Source organism: Coccomyxa subellipsoidea (assembly GCF_000258705.1).
Source record: "Coccomyxa subellipsoidea C-169, whole genome shotgun sequence".
In the NCBI taxonomy this organism is placed as follows: domain Eukaryota; kingdom Viridiplantae; phylum Chlorophyta; class Trebouxiophyceae; family Coccomyxaceae; genus Coccomyxa; species Coccomyxa subellipsoidea.
In genome coordinates this window covers 439,359-459,080 of record NW_005178033.1, presented here as the reverse complement: position 1 = coordinate 459,080, position 19,722 = coordinate 439,359, and the positions used below count along the sequence as shown (strand labels likewise).

At 52.6% G+C, this 19,722-nt stretch overlaps 2 protein-coding genes across 2 annotated transcripts; one reads left to right on the top strand and one right to left on the bottom strand.

The window, feature by feature from the left end:
* Positions 1–444: 444 nt before the first annotated feature.
* On the top strand, positions 445–3,128 carry COCSUDRAFT_55870 (hypothetical protein; the record flags this gene model as incomplete). The annotated part of the gene is made up of 8 exons (XM_005646662.1): positions 445–459; positions 955–1,077; positions 1,242–1,356; positions 1,472–1,559; positions 1,727–1,814; positions 2,080–2,247; positions 2,513–2,610; positions 2,954–3,128. The coding sequence occupies 8 exons, from the start codon at positions 445–447 to the stop codon at positions 3,126–3,128; spliced, it is 870 nt and encodes a 289-aa protein (XP_005646719.1).
* A 429-nt stretch (positions 3,129–3,557) lies between these two features.
* COCSUDRAFT_47772 (hypothetical protein) lies at positions 3,558–18,999 on the bottom strand (the record flags this gene model as incomplete). The annotated part of the gene is made up of 30 exons (XM_005646661.1): positions 3,558–3,733; positions 3,905–3,955; positions 4,276–4,413; positions 4,738–4,972; positions 5,304–5,382; positions 5,810–6,030; positions 7,367–7,543; positions 7,882–7,971; positions 8,274–8,390; positions 8,849–8,926; positions 9,173–9,298; positions 9,651–9,803; positions 10,137–10,418; positions 10,906–11,022; positions 11,342–11,439; positions 11,715–11,903; positions 12,237–12,414; positions 13,065–13,196; positions 13,645–13,809; positions 14,200–14,319; positions 14,536–14,750; positions 15,060–15,182; positions 15,420–15,621; positions 15,920–16,045; positions 16,529–16,624; positions 16,951–17,152; positions 17,541–17,710; positions 17,979–18,074; positions 18,353–18,510; positions 18,828–18,999. The coding sequence occupies 30 exons, from the start codon at positions 18,997–18,999 to the stop codon at positions 3,558–3,560; spliced, it is 4,482 nt and encodes a 1,493-aa protein (XP_005646718.1).
* Positions 19,000–19,722: the final 723 nt, after the last annotated feature.

Genomic DNA, 19,722 nt, shown 5'->3' with positions numbered 1-19,722 from the left:
TGTTTCGATCTGCGGCCAGCCTGGTGATGCTAGACAGCACTTTGTTCCCCAACCACACAGCAAAGTGCCAACGTTGAGGGAGTTTACTAAGCGGTGAGTCAGTGGCGGGAACCGAGCTTGTGCAAGCAAGCGAAACGAACACATCCAGATCAACAATTGTGGCCTGTCATTGATGGCAGACTTAGCTTAATTACAGGTTGATGTGCGTGTTTGCATAAAATTTGCTGCTGCACAAGATGCAACGTTCTGCACTGACATTGCTGCGCAGTCTGGGCAGCAGACTTCGCGTAACACCTGATGAGACAGTGCTCAGAGTGCCCAAATTTGCTCGCGAGATTAATCCTGATACATTGCAAGACGAACAAGATTCTTATGAAAGCCCTGAGCCAGAACATCCACAAGATGAACAAGAAGACTTTCCAAGAGGCGTAGGGGCGCGCTTGCATGAGGAAAGTCCGGGTACATCGTACGATCTGCCGCATTTGAGAGCAAATGTTGGGCAACAGCGTTACCCAGTGTCGGCTCTTCATGCTCTGGTGCAGATACTCTTCTGCCGAAATCAGTGCACATGTTGCAGCAAGCAGCTAAACATGCCATTGCGTGGCTATAAGATACGAGTTTATTGATTCGATCAAATCATGTTTACATGCCATCATTTCAGCATAAATTAGTAATTCTGAGAGCACTGCATCTGACATCTACCCCAACTTGCATGAACAGAAACAGCGGGGCCTGCTCAACTTGGAGCCCGAGTACCAGAGAGGATTTGTTTGGGACAAGGCTTCGAGTTCCCGATTGGTTGAGACCATTCTACTGGGACTGCCAGTACCGGAAGTGAGCTTCCATCAACTTCCATTCCTTCGGGGACAGCTACAATAATATTTCTTTTTCTGCTCCGTATGTTTCATGATGTATCCTGCACTCACATCTCTGAATTTAATGCGCTGTGATCAGGTCTGGGTGCACGAGCAGTCAGATGGGAGGCTGGACATTGTAGATGGGAAGCAGCGCATCACCTCTCTTCTATCTTACCTGGATGGGATCTTCCCTCGAAATCAACAGAGGTTCAGTCTTGAGGTGAGGTGCTGCTTTGCTTGAACGCTCTGATCTGTCAACCACAAGTGCTTGCAGCCTGTCTCCCATTTGGTGATACTGACAAGTCGGGGACATTACCTGTTTCCAACGTTTTATTGGAGAGGGATGTGCGCCTCTCAGCCTTGTCTATATCCTCACAAATGCAGGGGTTGGAGACGCTCAGCCAGCTGAATGGGCAGGCGAATGAAGACCTGTCCGAGCGGGAGCAGCAGTCACTGCAGGACTACCCGCTCACCCTCAGGATCCTTGCCCAGGACTCAGGTGCCCATTTCTGACACACCCCAGCCCCTTTTCAGACCGTATCACTCCTGCTTGCTGATGAGACTCCACATTTCCAGCATTTATGGATGTTGGCCAAAAGTGGCTTCTCTTGCAGGTCCCAAGGCGGTGTTTGAAATTTACAAGCGCATCAACTCAGGTGGCGAGAACCTCAACGATCAGCAGGCCAGGAAGGCTGCTTTCTGGTGAGGAAACACCCCCTGCAGCTCATCTTCTGTTGACCATGACACTCCTGGTTGCTCAAGATGCTTGCTCATGTTCCTGTCTTCCCTGCCTGTGCATCGCTGTGTGCATCTGCCAGGAGTAGCTGCGCAATACCTGAAATCATTTGGGGTGTTGCTGACACCTGCAGGAGCCCATACATGCGGCTGCTGAACGAGCTGGCAGACAACGCCATCCTCAAGAAAGTGCGCGGCTCCTCCGAAAGGGACGATGAGCAGGTACGCCCATGGCCCTCCCTTTCTTACCAGAAAACAGGACAGGACAGCATAGAAAATGGCTTTGCCTCCAGTCATTGCCCGTGCCGAATGCGACTCGCCATGTGCATGCGTGCCATTAATCAGCCCCAGAGTCTTATCCCGCCCTCACAGCAGCTGGACATGCAAGGTTCAGAGAGCAGCACGCCAATGCAAAGAGAGTTTGTAGTGACCAGATATGCCTGCTGGCTGCTCTTGTGCCTTTGCTGATGTCAGCATTTGCTTGCAGGAGACAGATCGGGAGCTTATTTTGCGATTTTTTGCCATGCACGGCCACATGGCAGATTACCGCATGCCGCTGTCAAACTTCCTGAATGATGAGGCGGATTGTGGCATCTCCCTCACGTCAGAGCAGCTGCAGCAGAGGCAACAGCTTTTCGAGAGAGCCATCGGCAACGTGAGTCTTGTATCCTGCACTCATTCTCCACCCCTTCAAGCGGGGGGGTTGTGGATGCAGCACAAGATAAGCCCAAGCAAAGTGTCTGCAATGTATGACGGCAGCAGGCCTGTACTGGAAAGATCGTCTTGCCATTCGGCGGTGTCCAGACATCCTTTTAGACAATTCTGGGTGGGTGTTGATCAGCAACGGAGTCTTGTTCGGGCACAGTGTGGGACTGTGTTGAGGTGCAGCTCAAAAGTTGTGCCCTGCCTGTTTTTCTCAGGTGTATGCCATCTGGGGCGATGACTCATTCCAGAAGGATGACAGCTCCTCAAAGCTGGAGCCCAGCCTGTGGGACACCCTCATGTGCACCTTCTCCAGGTACAATACTGACCTCTCACCTTCGTGTCATTTTCCTGCATATACATCATACACATTAAAATCAGATCTGCTTTAGACATGCCCTGCAGGAGGAGCTTGCCACCCTCTGTGCTGGCCTTGACCCTGTGAATACATGAGTGTTCTCTGCCTGCAGACATTTATAGCTTTATTTCTAGTTTTGGGGAAGCTGGCATGTATTATTTTTGCCTTGACCATGTAAGCACATGCCTGGCATTCATTCCTGCAGAAACTTATCAAGGAGCCTGGTAAGTTTGATGCTGTTCTTTACCTGTCTCTGCCTGGTCATGAATATAGCAGGTTGAGGTTTCTGGCTGCTATGCAGGTATGAGCTGGAGCAGCTGAAGGGGAAGGAGGAGGCTCTAAGAGAAGATCTGAGGAAGGTTCTGAAGCACAAGGACTTCAAGCTGCGGCTGTCAAGTGCAAATCTGCTGCAACGGCAGGACCTGTATGACAAGCGCGTGGCTGCCATCGTGGAAAAGGGCGCCAGGAAGAAATGAGGATTGTTGCTTAGTTTGGACTTTGATCGCTGCACTGCTGTAAATGGTTGCCTGAGCGATACAACGCCGATTTTGTTGCTGTTATGTCATATTGATGGTTCAAACTGTTGCATTTCGGATTATACATCGTAAATGCTGGCACATTTACAGCATTCTGTTTCGACAAAAGTGGCAAGACATCAATGCTGTGGATAGTTGCGCATTTGCATCAATCTTTCAGGCTCTAAACCAGCGTGCGTCAGGATTCTGCAACCCAGCACTGCTGAACATATCTCTGGATCCTGTGCATTTTTAAAAATAGCGATTGGATGCTTTTCTAGGAGGCCACCAGGCTCACTTGCAAGCCTATGATTTGCCTTCTGTCTTGATAGCTGCATACCTCTTTCTCTAATTTCTTCAACACCAGTGCTTCCACTCGCATGCATGCAATCAGCAGGGCTCCCCATTGCGCCATTCCCCTTTGCGGGGGACCCTCTGCGAGGAGGGGACTGTGCGCAGGTCCCCCTGGCCATGCATCTTGTTGTCGATCCATTCACCCTCGTACATGTCCCCGTTGGTGTGGGTGTGTGTCCCCCGCCTATGCAACTTGCTGTCCTTGAAATTCCCTGCGTACGAGTTGCCTTTTTTTTTAAATTATTACACACTTTTCCTGCCGAAGGCAAGGTGCGTCTGCAGACAAGCTGCATGTAAAGGCTGCCAAATTCCTACCCCTTGTTGGACTTGCCAGATCCAAGCAAGACCCAATCAACCGTGGGCACAGTGCTCAGTATTTGTACCGCCCCCCGCCAGCCGGGGCCACGAGTTGCCTTTGCACCAGCGTATTTTGCCTGCACACAAACAGATGTGTCTTGTAAGTCCGACTGTTGTGTACGTGGTATTTCAAAATGACAGGCAGTGTGCCTGCCTGCGCTGTAGCTCACACTGCTCCGAGTGTCTTGCATTTGCTCTTTGGTAACAGCAGGTGTTCCATAAAAACATCTCTGGGTGCCTTGCTCTCGCTCTTTGGTAAACAGCAGGTATTCACTAGGAACAGACGCTGCTTCACACCCGCCCGCAGGTAGGCAACTCCCAGATGAGACAAAACGTAATCACTGCTTGCTCAAAGGCCAATTGCAGAAATGTACTTATCAGTGTGAGGCATGGGCACCTGAACCATGTATTTGTCCGGCTTCCCATGTGCCCTCATACAGACCTCCATTAGCATATTTCATCGTTCCCTGCCCATGTGTCATCCCTCCCTTGAAGTCTCCAGTGTAGACATCGCCATTTTTGTACCGAACCGTCCCTGCGCAATAGCAGGCAAGGGATTGCGCATGGTCTGTGCTTTTGCAATTGCATGATGATGTTTGCATTCTCTCTTAGCTTAATTGAAGGCATGGTCTTTCAAAGGGTGGAGACTTGATTGAGATCCAGTTGTAACTAAGCCATTGGTTGCCATGGCAGGGTGGATGGAGACCCCATTACAACATGAGCTCTGGGAATTGGGAGGAGGATCAGCTACGAATATAGCCAGCATGTGCAACCCGCATGCCATTTCCAGATGTGTATTTCTTATACTGAAATAGGAAACCAAAGTGCGATCTTGTTCAAGATTGACAGTGATTCCCACCTGTCCCATGTGGCTTTCCTGCTGCCCACTCACACTCGCACCTATATCCGCCAGGGGCAGTGAGTGTGCCATGGCCGTGATATAGGTCATTCAGAAAGTAGCCCTGGTAATGGGTATCTGGAAACAAAGTGACTCCCAATTCCTTAGCCTCCGCCTCAGTTCTGTAGCCACAGACCAAGAGCCCAGAGGCTTGGCTTCCGTTGAGCTTTCCTTCTGCACCCTCCTCCTTCTTATCCTGCACAAACAAGCTCACAGTCTAATGACTCACCCTTTTCACATTGCAGGTGAACACAGAGATTGTGACTTGCAGAATGGATCCATTGCGCATTAATATGCTCCTCTGTCTGTTGGTAAATACTTCACAAACTGACCCCGGCTGGCAGGGGCCCGTATAAGGTTAATACAGTGCACCGTGCCCTCAACTGGGACTTGTTTGAATATGCAAGTCCATCAAAGGACAGAAATATGTGGGAGCCTTATTTTGCAGCTTGTTTGCAGACATATCTCGCCTCGAGCAGGAGAAGAGCGTGAAGTATTGTTAGTAATGGCTTGGGCAAATGAGTCACCTGGGTGGCAAACTTCTCCAGCTGAAATGCCTCTCCATAGCCGGTCTTCTTATTCTGCTGCCATTCTCCCCGGTAGATCCTACCATTGGCAGCTCGTCTTTCTCCTTGACCATGCCACTTTCCTCCTTGTATTGTCCCTTGTAAGACATCCCATTGGCCCAGCTTGCCTCGCCGTATCCATCTTGCCTGCCACACAGGGGCAAAATAAGATTAGGGCACTTGCGTATGCACGGAGCAGCTCAAACATGACCATCACAAAGTTTTTGCTTGCGCTTCATGGCCAGTAACGCAGCGTATATTCAGCACCTTGTACAGCAAGTGTGAATGATCATGATGACCTCTGCATTGTAATGCAATGTTATCATCAACGTTATTCAGGATTTTTAAGGATATCATATACACTGGCTAGTGTATATGGTCAGAGAAGGCTGAGTAAAAGCAAGGCGTTCAAGCCTTTGACAAGCAGGTGAGTCAGCGGAAGGAATGAAAGAGGATAATATTCCCACCTGCCATTCACCCAATTCCCATCATAGTGGTATCCACCGTCAGCTCCTGTGAACCTCCCTTGGCCATGCCTCAAGCCAGAAAGCACCCTACCAATGTAGATGGCCCCATTGGCGTATTCCACTCTGACGTCAGTCTTGTCGGAGGCATAAGCCAGCCACCAGGAACTTGCCTTGTAGACCCTCATTGGCGCTGACTCCATCTTGCCATTTTCCTTCTTTTCCTGCAGCAGCCACAGCCTGCTTTCAGTTGCCGACTTCAAGATTGAGGCATGATTGGAGTGTATGAGGGCTGAATGATTGGGTTGTGATTGACGATCCCGTGCTGAAAGCAAAGCTGTTTCAGTGAGACGCAAGAGGAAGGTGGACCATGGCCAGATCGTCTTTGGAAGGCTTGATGTCGTAGACGTCTTCATCGATGCCTGGCCTCGGGCAAGTGAACCAACTGCGCCATTGAACGCCGTCAAGATATCGTGCGTAAAGGCTTTGATGCCAACAGTAAAACTTAGTGATACCCCGACTGCAAACCCCAATATACGAGCAGCCTATGTCGGACTTGGCAAGCAACAGTCTTCGCGGTCTGAAGATATCGAAGATATACAGCAAGATGAATTCTACCTCTTGCCAAACATCTCGTGGAAGACCCTCTGGAAGATGGCGATCCGTTGATCCTTGTCAAAGGACAGCCTTGCTTGGTGTCCTTGTCACTTCGTCAAAGGAGCACTTCGCCAAAGGTACCAGTAGGCAGATTCGGAACAGTGGGTCAAAATCAGGAGCTTCTGCAATCTGTGGGGACGGACTCACAAGATTCTGCGGCTGTCGCTGCTGGAATCCGTGTTCCTGATAAGTTGCAGCCCCTTTTAAGGGTCCCCAAGTATTGCAGGATTGCCCTAAGAATTGCCTCAGCCTTCACTGCTGCTGGCGCCAGCATCCTGGTCCACAGGTATTGCATACAAAAAGGTGTGCATGGTAATCCCATCTAAGAAAACTCCGTGCATATGCATCTTTGTACGCTAGCGGCACATGCCAACATACAAATATACCGACTCTGCAGTTGCCAATACATTCCTGGAAATCATGATGGGTAGACACAGCATTTTTGCACTTGCGTGAAAGCTCATGAGAAGCACCTCAGCTGGTTCACTGCCACGTGTCAATGAAGTCAGAAGGCAAGCATGCTGTTGCATATTCAGTTTCACATCACCCACTCGCCATCATGGCTAATTGCCATTCAGCATAACATTTCAATTTGTCCAATTGACCAGAGTTCTCAACCGATCTGGCCACAGGCTATCCATTGGCAGTCAGGATTCCCCTTGCAGGTGGGACAGGCCTGTACAAAATTTGAGCAGAGAGAATTCAACATGTTCTAGTCAGCCATACACCGCTCATTTGAGGGCAGACCAACACAGCGGACTGTGCCTCGGGAGCACGCACCCCAGCTAATCTCAATGTGTTGAACCAGTACACATCTAGGAGGTCAGGCCTAAACTGTGTAACTTCCCCAGGCCTACGGCAGATTTGTAAAGCTCTAGAGTCTAAAAAGTGTGGTCAGGGCACGGCGCGCAGGTCGGACAAGTCTGCTTCGAGAAGCTGCAGGAAGGCGTTGCGCTCCTTTCGCTTGAGGCCGTTGGCCTCGGCGATGCAGACTACGAGCATCATGATCTGGTCGCGCGTGTACTCCGGGTGAGTCAGTGCCCACCGCCGCAGCTCCTCTCCCCACGGCAGATAGAACGCCTGTGTGCACCAGCAGCCGCACCCTATCACTCACATGGGTGTTATATGTCTAGCACAGATCAAGAGTCAACCCAGCGTCACTGGCTGCATCTGAGTGAGAGGAGTGCCTGCTCAAGGTGCACTAGGAATGTTGCCGGTCTGTGGGCAGCAATGTGGCCGGCCGCCATTGCCTCCGAGTTCTGTCAGGTACTTTGCACGCTAAACCCGGAGCGGACAATTCTCACCCAAAGGTCTGTCAGCACCCCAACACCCCGGGAGGGTTTGAAAATGATAATCTTGTCCCAATGAGTAAGTTCTACAGGAATTGACAAAAATATGGCATTTTTGCTGATGGGCACCTTGATGTAGGTGTCCACCAGCCGCAATGAGTCAGCCGCCGCCTCCGCGCCGCCCGGGCCCGCCAGGTCAGCAAGCCCCTTCTGCACCGCCTGCACACATACAGGGGCGTTCTCTGCCAGAGCAATTCGTGCATTTGCGCATAGCAAGCCGTCTTCTACCATGCTTCAGCCTTCGCAGTTTCAGGGACACACCAAAGGCTGCAAGCAAGAACACGGGCACTCAAGAGTGCACGGCGATTTGCATGAGCACATGCACAAAAGGACAGATACTCTTTGATTGGTTCTCAGCAGCTTGATTATCGTGCCAACATTCGTTGTGCAGAATGAGAATCAGCACCACATAGAGTTGGAACAGAGGCAATGGGCAGCGTCATATTGAAGGGACAGGTCACCTGGAGGTCGAGGCTCATCGCGGCGCGGCCCATGGGTGTACACCTGCCCTTGGCGCCTGCTTTGGCAATGCCCTCCAACACAACCTCCGCTGTGAAGTGCATCGCATGCCGCCACAGCTGCGCCAATCAGATGCATTTCAGGGAATTGGTTTCTGGCGTCTCAAATGAGACCACAGCAGATCTTGACAGACGGCCCGCGCAGGCACGGTGCATGCAGAAGTACAGGTGTGCCGTGGCACATAAACCAAATGTTGCCACTACCCGGGATATTGTTCACAGCACTGGTATCCCTGTACAGCATGGACATGCACCGATATTTTCACACTGCGAGGACAAAGTTCAGGACGGAGTTCAACCGAAGTGAATGGGAAACAACAGTGAGCGAGATTACTGTACAGCTTGTCGACCCTGAGCGAAGTAGGCGCAAAATGGCACAAGGGTGGATGCCCATTGCTGTGAAACTTGGCACATTCGCATCTATTTTCGCTTGCGCTTTTATTCTGTAAAAAGATCTCCACTATCTGCTGAACCAGATAGCCTGGCATGAAGTTTGTGGAGTGACTCGGTGGCCGCACCTCGTCAACATTTGCTGGAGAGAGGCCGGAGCTGGCGTCCAGGCTCTGGCGCAGCTTTGCAGCGTGGCTCATCAGCACCTGCGGGCACTCAACACCACCTCAGATTTTCTGCACACGTGCAGACTCACAATAAGCCATCTCATTGCAAAGATCGGGGAACAGAAAGATCGAAAGCTCCAGCAGAAGGCAAACAGATGTAATTTTGATTCATTTTGCTACAGAAGGTGCAATCACTGCAGATCCACCCGTGCTGGCGACGTCGCTCATAACCCTTTTACAAAAGGGAGATGGGGTATTGTGGGGTCCTCAGAAGGCAGGAGGCACCTTGACCCAGGGGGATGCGCGAGTGGGCGGCTCGTCGATGTTGAAGTTCTGCTCTGCCAGGCGGTCGGGCAGCCATCGGATTGGCAGATTGTACCGCGCCGCTGCCCGCAGCACCATGTCCCGCAGCTGCGCCATGCACCCACACCCCAGCTCAAATCAATGCCTGCCTCCCTTGAAGCAACATGATTCTAGACATACGAGCTTTCTGATCATCAGGTGTCTTGCTTCCTCAACGAGGGAGCGGCAAGAAGCGCATCGACACCTGAGACAAAATTAGCCGCCGTTCTTCTGAGCTTCTCTTCCCGGCTTTGTCGTTCGTTCGTTCGTTCGTTGTCAACCTTTTGTTGTAAAAAAGAGTAAGATTGAAGGAGTGGGATTCACACCCTCAACAACGCAAGCGGCTGGTTGTTCCCCTCTGTGCCTTCCGGCTGCGTCAATTCAAATTTGAATGTCAAAAGGTGTTATGAAGTGCGCGCACGTCGGCGGTGGCCTTGACGGTGGAGAAGAAGGTGTCGAGGGTGTGGTTTTCTGGGACGTCCGTACGCCCAAAGACGGCCTCGTGCAGTCGGCTGTACGCATCGCTCAGCAGCCCCGCCACCGAACGCAGGCTGTCCACTGCCACCTTGCGCTCCTGAGACCACATTATCATATATCTCTGGTTACTTAAATCCGCTCATGCTTCACAAACAAAATACCAAGCAGAAAAGTGAAGACAGCGGTAGGCCTACGCTGCCTGCATTGCAATTGCAATGCAGACTTCTTGGACAACGTAGGGCCAAAACTACCTAGAGCATGGCAACTGTGCTCCCCAACGGCCATATACACGCTGCTTTCCTTGCTTCCCTGGTAGTGGGTTTTTTCAACCGGCTCTGACATTAGCTTGGGATCACAGCAATTGCTTGCATGCTTTAAGTGCCAACAACAACGTCTGAGAAGGAAGGACAGAGCCAAAACAGGCGCGCACCATGAGCCCAAACATGTTCCCCGGGTGGCTGAAAGCAGTCGTCTGCGGCGACGGCTGCGCGGCCGGCGGCAGCCGCCCGAACGGCGAGTAATCCTTGTGCGGCGGCGTCGCGCCCCCATACTGGGGCGTGCCCTGCGGCGGCGTCCCGGGGCCGGCCGCGCCGCCGGCCGCGCCGGCCGTGGCCGCTGCCGGCTGCTGCAGGTAGTACTGGCGGTACTTGGAGCGGCCGAGGATGCGCAGCACCGCGTTCTTCAGCCGAACCGGCACGATGTCGCCGCCGCCCTGCGCCGCATCAAATGTTGTGTTGGCAATTACTAACCATTGTTGGTTTGCAGAGCCTGCTGCTTGGCCCGTAAGCAACAAATGTAGTGGCACGCTGTACCAGAGGGCGCGTATTACTGACGCAACCTGAGGATGGTTGCTCGCCATCAGTAATGCTTGCAGTCTGACACAGATTGTCACTACGTTTCCATGAAGCAGTAAATGTTGCCTCATGAATTGCACTTCTGTGGGGTAAGGCCAAGTAACGCCGCCAGGCTTACTACCACAGTGGAAGTTTAGTCTCTGTCAAGTGCAGGTGCTGGCACATTGCATCAGAACCTGAGAGGGTATTACAGGAGTGGCTCCCTTTCTTACTGCTGCAGGCTGATTGTTCACACCTGAGACTATCCAGTGGCAGCATGATTTCACGGCGTGGCATGGTATACTATCAAGGAAAAATACACACAAAATTTGACGCGATGTGCCAGGGATGGAGATATGCGCTGACCTGGCGCTGCTGCTGAGGGGAGGTGAGTTCGAGGACGGAGATGTCGCCGAAGGTGTGGAAGGTGTGTAGGAAGTAGAGCTCAAACAGCTCGGCCATGCCACTCCACACACGGCCCGCCTGGTGTACACCAAAAACCAGTCGTAAGCACTCGGAGTCTTAGAATGCACTACAATAGATTTAAATTAGAAAGAGGATGCCACACAAGGCAGTGCAAGTGCCTCGGTTCTGCAGGCTGCTGACGAAGCCGACTGCACAATATCAAGCTCAGCAAACTTCAGAGACATGAGTTGAGGTGTCTGCTGGCCGGGTCGTCTATGAAAGCTTGCCAGTGTGACGGCAACTTTCTTAAGCCTGCCTTGCTGCACTGTGATGACTCTCTGCTACATACACACAGTGCTGTGCACAGAGATCTGAATGGATTGTGCAGGAGTCTCACCTCGCTGCGAATGAGCCGAATGAGCGTCGCATACTCGGCCAGCCACTTGGCCAGTCGCAGCGATGACGTCGTCATTGGGGGGACCGCCTCGGCCACACCTGCACTCACAGCAATTATCAGCTTTCTTTCCACACGATGCATATGAGAATTCCCTCTCCCGGGAAGCTGGCCAGCCGAACCTTTTGGGAAATACATTTCATCAGCGAGACTGAACGGTCTCGATGGGAAGCAGTGGCTCAAGAGTGTAGTAGAATTTTATAGAGGGACTTCTTGACAAGGGAAAAATTATAAGCGCATCATTGTTGATGAAAGCATCGTTAAAGGACGAGCTTGAGCTTTGGCTATGGCTAAGTGGTGGAATTTTCTGGCGCACCTCTCCCAGAAGTGGACACTGTTGACGCAGTCAGCGCCCTGGCATCATCACTCGCCGGCCCCGCCTCAGCCGAGGCAATTGCGCCGTTGCCGGAAGCTTCCGCAGCACCAGAAGCTGGCTCCGCAGATGGCTCGCCCTCGGACGGCTGCCCTGGTGTCCTCTGGCCCTCCGCCTCGTCCTCTTCATCCTCTGCTCGACATCACAGCCACACCTTTACTTCAATGTGCCAGGATCCTTGAATTGCCAGATCAAACATTTTCCACCCCACAACATCCTTTCAGGGCTTTGTGTAGGACTGCAAAGATCTCAAAAAGACAAACTGCCTCCTCTGCTCACGTTGTCAGCACTTGCAAGCGGCAATGTGTGAAATTGTTGAAGTCACCGCCAGATCATGAGCGCGTCATTTAGTGCCAAATGAGGGGCATTCAGATCAGCGAAAGATCATTTCAACTCCAGGCAAATGCCAATCCAGGCGGTGGCCACCCTTAGCACACTCAATTGAAGGCCAGATCAGGCGCGCACCGTAGGCCTGCATGCGCCAGGGGTTGCCGTGGGCGACCCAGGCGCCGAAATCGGAGGTGTCGAAAGGGAACGCCGCGTTGCCGGAGCCGGGGGCCAGCGCCCCCCGGATGCTGGGCAGGCCGCCGGGGATCATGGGCAGCTGTTTCCACACCTCCCTCTCCAGCATGCTGTGCAGCGCCTGCAAGTGAAGTTAGTGATTACACACGTTGTAAGGCCTGTCAAAATAACCTCTACCAAGTTGCAGCGCCTGCGGGGGCAGCGCATGCCTGTTCTTGCCGTTAAGCATGTCACCAATTGCGACTCTGCTTGGCCTGTTCTCACTATTGAGCCTCTCGCCAATCGCGGCTTTGCTGGGCCAGAGAAGAACAAACTGGGTTCAACATTGTATTACAATCAGAGCGCCCTACTGAGCCCTGAAATTTTAGACAGAGCTCTTAACGATGAGCACTTGTCCTGTTCAGCTACTGATATTGTATTGGATTGGCAGCCATCTTGTAATCCACAACACCCTCAGACTCGCATTCGAAAGCATCAAGTTTTTAGTAGAGAAATACGTAGTACATGCATGACTTGAGCAGTTCAAGCACAACCAAGCACACCATGTTGCGCATAGGCTATGCAACAACATTTGACATACCTACAGCTTGATGAGCTGGGATGCCTGAAGCGCCCAAGGTGTGCATAGACAAGCCCAACGAGGCCGGCTTGCCGCCTGACAAGCCTTGAGCAGGGATGGATCCTAGAAAGCGCTTCCAACACCCTAGGTGTCCCAATTGCAGCCATAGGCAGCATGCATGATGGTGAGTTTCAGCCCAGAGTCAGCCTCACCTGCAGGTTGGCGGAGTGGTAGGCTGCGAAGAAGCGGCCGGACTGGCGTTTGAGCGCGTCGCGTAGCGTGGCCGACTCGCTGCCGCAGAATGCCTCACCCGCCTCCAGCATCGTCTGCGTCCACTCCAGCACCTGCGCAGATTTCATACCCTTCTATGTGCTACGAATATGTTTAAAGATACCACAAATATCAGCGTCAAACACAGGTTCTGCCACGTGCGGCAGAACCTGTGTTTGCCACGTGCGAAAGGTTGAACAGCACTTGAGGCGAGGATGTCTCTCCGCTGTTGTGACAAGACAGGGCCTTGCCAAAATCCCCAAGTTGCTCTGCTTGCTGCACTAGGGCCCTCAAAGAATGTCTTGCATTTAGCGTAATGCCTCGGCATAGCAATTCAATGGGTTGTCACGGTACCTTTATAGGGGTAATGATGTGCTGTTTCTTGGCCAAAAACAGCACATCAGGAATCTTGATGGGGGACTGTAGCGTCAGGACAGCAAAATTGTGCATGCAATACAACCCTGCACAATGCCAGTTGCTTCAAGACTGTCTTTTGCAATCCTGTCCTGCACAGGCATGCACATCTTCAGAAGAAGTTGTGCAGCGTGCCTGCAGGAAGTGCTCTCCCTGGAAGGCGGCGGGGGCGGCGAGCAGCATGCCCACTTTCCTGGAGGCCTCGTCCCACAGCCATCGCCTGCCGGCCTTCAGCCCCTCCTCCACCTGCATCAGCGCCTCTCCCCACAGCACCTGCACACAATCAACGTGTGATACTGCCGTATTAAATGTAACAGTGGGCACGTGAGTCCATCCAGGCGACCACGTTGTCATATTTCAGTTGCGGTACTTCTTGTACCGCATGCATGCAGACTTCGTGAGTAATTCAATCCCTTTAGACAGGAATGGGGCAGCGCGCTCACAAATTTTGTGCCTTAGCAATCAATGACTCATGCAAAAAGAAACCAGAATTGGTTCCTTTCACGTCACAGCAGTCTGAAACAGCACGACCTGCAACCTTGATACCAACACGTAAGAACGCATGCTGTTGAGAAGAAGGTTTCATTTAGCATGGCTGAAGAAGTGATCCAGGACCGTGCATAGCTCCAGGTAAGGCAATAAGGGGGTGAGTTGGCTGCTGACCTCTTCCCGCTCCTTCTCAGCCAGGGCCTCCAGCTCGCCTTCCAGGTACTCTATCTCCAGCGCCTTGGCATCCGCTGCATTCTTCCTCTTGCCGCCCTTCCCTCCTCCCTTGTCCTCCGCCTGTGACACCATTCCAGCACCGTCTCTCAGTGAAAGCTTGTCTCTGGCTTGACGGGGCACACAATCTTGCACACCTCATTCTTATTATTCCTCTCTTCACAGATCCAGCCTAACCACTTCAAGGCAAAATCTGGTAAGCAGGATCATTCTTCTCACTTGGCAAATTGCCAAAGTACAGGGACCCTGAAATGGCACAATAGAAGCCAGGCGCCGCACCTTCCCGCTAGGGCTTGCAGCTGCTGTCCTTCGTTCCATGTCTGGTTGCTCCCCTCCGTTCTCCACAGCGCCATCCCCTCCCTTGTCCTGATCTACTAACTCTTCCTGTTCATCATCGCCCCCTGACGGCTGCCCCGATTCTGGCTCTGCTGCATGGCCAGCTATGGCTGCAAGGCTGCCGCTGCTGCCAGTGTTGCTGGTACTCTGCTCTGCTTCTGGTTGTGCTTCAGCATCCTCAGCTTGAATATTCACTGGTTCCGCCTCTGCAGCATCCCGTGGGCTCCCTGAGCTGTCCGCCTTGGGCAACCCTGCTGCATACAGATGCAAGTGTTCCTCGGCATATTGATGTGCGCTGGCTGTTTCCTTGCTGAGGTACTCTCAGACCGTGCCCTGACCGGTGGGTAGGGGCCTCAGACGTGGAGGCCCCTACCCAATATGAGCGCATCCCACATCCTAATTTTGTTACTTTCCCAAACGTGAAGAAGTGCAAGACTTGACACACGACATATATTCCAATGGCTAACCGTGGGCCTTGGACTTGACGGCTCGCTGCAGGCTTCTCTCTACAACCGCCGCTATGCTCCCCTCTGCATCCTCTTCGTCCTCTTCCGGCTGCACAAAAGCATCGGACCCATTTGCTGACGCGCCTGCACAACGCATCACGCCCTTCTCAGCACAACATCCCATCAAACCCACACCGCCGTATTCCATGTGTTTCTGGGCAAAGCTTGCTTTCTGTACCCTGCAGTCACATAGTTCCTGGCAGTACATGAAAACACAATTGAGCCATACTGGCACCGATACACAGACATGCGCAAGCTGGGATAGTGTGTATGATGTATATAACAAGATCTGCAGGGCTATCACGCGCCATGTGCCGGCACCTGCGCGCTCGCTGCGGACAGGTGACTCAGCGGCGGTGGGGGAGGTGGCCTGCTCCTGCACAAGGGTGTCAATGCGCTCGCGCAGGGAGAGCCCCGCGGAGTGCAGCGCCTCCATGTCACCGGTGTGCTGCTGGATGCGCTCCTCGTGCCAGCGCGACATGTGGTAGTGGCTCGACAGGATCTCAAACACCACCATCAGCACCTGCGCACATGCATACAGCGTCCCCTCAGATGGGTCAGCAGTATCCTTCCCTACATGTGAAAACCAGGAGTGCGTTGCAAAGCATACAGGCCAGAAATACGATCCATTGAGCGCAAGCCTGAGTATCAAAAGCTACCCTTATCACACTTTAAAGGGAGAGGCAGGAAGACAGTAATATACAAGCTAAGAGACACATTAGCCAGAACAAGAAAGTGCTTTCACGCATAGGCATTGTGTCTTTTGCATATAATCAGTGCTCCAATAGCTGGTGAGGTAATGAGGCTGTAGGCAGGCGCACCCGGGTGAGGCAGGTGCGGAAGAGGTCGGGCGGCACGAATTTGACGAGTTCCTGCAGCAGCTGCGTGCTCTTCACGCGCTCCTCCAGCCCGGCCACCGGCCGCGTCAGCACCACGCCGCGCGCCACCTGAGTCAAAGGTGCTGGTCACTTACTACATGACTCCACATGCGGTCGTCAGTCTTACCAAAGGAATTAGGTGATGAATCATTTGTCTGGAGCACACAGTCGACTTCACATGCAGTGACTCTAGCGCGCAACCTGCAAAATACAGGTGAGTGTGTATGTCAGGTCTAGAGAAATGCGGTGTTCCCCTCCAACCGCAAATCCGAAAATCATAGTGCTTAGTGTATTGCGGCGATTGAAAGAGGGGGGAAAAGGGACCAATCAATTGGTGATCGCTTGATAACTTCACATGCAGCTGTGAGTCTTGCTATCGGGATTGAGCGATTCTGTGTTTGTCTGCAGATAGCACATGATTTCACATGCACTTGGAAGCCTCGCTGAAGGGATTGTGAGGTTGTTCCTGTCTGCAGCTTCCACTTGACTGCACATGACTCGCGAGTCCGAGGAATGGAATTGTGTGATTCATGGAGGGTCTGCAGTGCTCACCTTCAGCGCCGCCATGCCCACAACTGCAGCGAAGGCTGCCATGACCTCCTCGCCCAGCGAGCCCACATTGCCCAGGTACACATACCCCTCCAGCACCTGCACACCCACCCACTTTTGAGTGTGACTGCCAGATTAGGAGTCTGCAGATCCTTTCTCAGGCCGCTGCCAAATCAGTCGTCCACCCATGGTACTCCTCTTGCGGCCCCGACAAGACTATACAATAGACAACCCTGGCTGGTCTGTCTACAGGATACGCACAGAAATTGGGCCCTGTTTTCTCCTGAGGCCTGAAGCCTCTGCACCGCTATAATGGAGGCATCAACAAGGCACGCACATGAACAGTCAGGGAACGACACAGGCATTGTACATCATCATGGGAGGCTTGTAATTGTCTGAGGATCTCGACCAGCCAGGCCCCCCACCTTGGCGTAGGGGTCCGGCTGGAAGTCTGCGCAGACGGTCTGCAGCGAGGACTCCAGCCGCGCCACCGTCTCCTCGTACAGCGCTGAGACTGTGGCTGTAAGCTCCGGGGCCACCAGCAGGAATGACAGCGGCACCAGCGCGCGGGCGCACTGCGCGCACAGCCAGAAGGAGCCCGCAAACTCCCCGTTCTCCTGCGCGGCCCTGCACATGCGCCGCCAGAGCTGACTCACTTGCCGCCATAGATGACTTTCTCGCTGGAATCTGCTGAATGGACCACTCCTTGCCCACGGGTTGAGTGATATTGGTAAGGCAGCGCAAAATAATGCAAACAAGCAACACAAGACCTCCAAATCCTTCAGAGCTTTTGCATGGCGCTGTTTTATTGCAACTCATTCCACAAATCAGACCATACAACCAGCAGAAACAAATAAAAAATCAGAATTGTCACACCAAGCATGGGTAGTTTGAAGTGTAGGAATGGAATCATGGATACGTCAGCAGACGCCGAGCAGCGTCAGTGCCGGTTGAATGCACAGCAGCACGCTCCCTAGCATGTTCCCTAAAGCCGAGGTCTGCAGAAGGCAGCAACCTGAGGGCGTCGTGGAGGTGGGCGGCTTCGCGCAGCTGCTGCAGCATCCCCAGCATGCGCTCCAGGCCCTGCTTCTGCCGCTGCTTGCGCGTGATCACCATGTTCGCGCGGACCTCCGCCAGCGCGTTCGCCAGCTCGCTCCTCGACGTCTTGGCTGTCATGTGCGCATCCTGCATGCATCACAGAATAAAAAAAAAGCCGATGACATTGTTCCACGCGGACCCTGAAACATCTGGCTTCGTGTGCCGGCATCCCCCATTCTGTCTTGTCCAGCAGATCCTGAGCGACCACTGCATTGACATTTATGTGGTGCACTGATAATTCTTGGTCAAGATAGCTGCGTCAGTCAGCCCTGCACGCTGAAATGCCGGCATGCAATACGGTACATGAGATGGAAGTTGAAAATGCAAGCTTTGGAGTGTGTCAATGGGAATCTACCTGGAGGTCTCGCTCCACAGAGGCAACCTCGGTAACGCCAGCGACAAACTTGGAGTAGTTGCTGAGCACGTGCTGACTCAGCCGCTCACTCACCGTCTGCATGCATCACACCACACACATGAACGCAGAGAGCTAATGGATCACTTCTTGACTTTTCTAGGCAAGTAAGCAAGGGATTCTATATCTTACCCCCCAAAGTAAGAGACCCCATTGCATTTACAGACATCAAATGCCCTGTCGCACGTGACTGAGGTGGCGTGAGCATGGGAGACAATTTCCCCTGGTTACAGTAGTAACATTCAAACTATGCACCAGCAAGGACATCCATCCCATGCTAAGGCTATCTGTCTCTGAGGTGGCATCAGGGCATGCACCTCGAGGACGCCCGATCTCTCCTCAACGACCGCCTCAAGGTCACTCTCAGTGAACATGCGCGGCAGCATGGCGAGCTCGCCAGCCACGGGGTCATAGTCCGGCTGGTAGTAGTCGGCTGGCAGCGCATCCAACGCCTCCTGCTTGCCCCTCGCCAGGGCTGAAGAACCAGCACAGGTGCTTCAATCCACGGTCATTTGGTTTGTTACTCCTGCATTGGCTCCTGCAAGTTTCTGCTCATCTGCCAGTGTGCTGATGCATGGACAAGGTGTTCCACGTTCAATCCTCAAGCTCTCATGGATGAGGTGCTCCGATTTGTGAGCTTGTCTTGAACACAGACCCTTCCAAGAACAGGATGGCCCCCTTGCAGACGGGGAACTTGGCATGTGGACGACTTCGCCAAAGTCAACATTGTCCCATGATAGCTTGGAAAAGGGATATGTGTTAGCTGCATGTAAACAGCGCTTCCAAGCACACCTTCACGGCTCCTGGGAGACATGACCTCAGGTCCCTTGGGCGTGTTGACAGCCTCATCTTGGGAGCGCTTGCGCTCTCTGCCGCGAGATGCTCGAAAGCTCTGAAATCGAGATCCGAGTTGTTCCCTCAGGCTCAACCGGCTGGCCTGCCGATCGAGCTGCTGTTCGCTCATGCCAGAGCAGATGAATCTATGTACGTAAGCCTTGTGTGTGTTCTTGTTGAACGCATGCGCCCCGCTATGTATTCAGTGGAAATCTTGATGCCAGGGATGACCCACAGGCTTGCTTGTATCCAGATACCTACTTAATCTGTGATGAAAGCGCACCAGAGAAAGACATGTAAAAGACTGTATCTGGCAACAAAATAGTACCACAGAGATAAAATCAATGTGTGACGACAAAACCATTCATTGTCTGCCTAAGCACTCGCACAGACCAGCCAAAAGCTGCGGCATGCACTGGACAAAAGGGGGGATCGCGGACTTCTAAGCAGGCGATGCACCAGCTCATTGAAGTGCTCCAAGCGCATTGATTTCAAGCATAATATTTTGATACTTTTGCACCTTGGACATGAGGAAATTTCATGAGAAGAAGGCCGCTTAATGACCCTCACTGCTCTCAAACCCTTGGGGCTTCGCTGTGTCGAAATTCATGAACTGCATGAAATTTCTACATATAGCTGTCAATGTATAGAATCCAATCTTTGCGACACAAAGAAAGATATATACCAGCACACTGAGGTACCTCCCATCCAGATCCGTTGGTGAACTTCTGCGTTTGCCCACTGATTTCCAAGGCTTCCATCAGGCAGTCAAGGGATGTTACGGATGAGCGATCATTGGTACGAGTCGTTCGACAGAAATTATTTCAATCACTGACTTTCTGAACGCATCGAA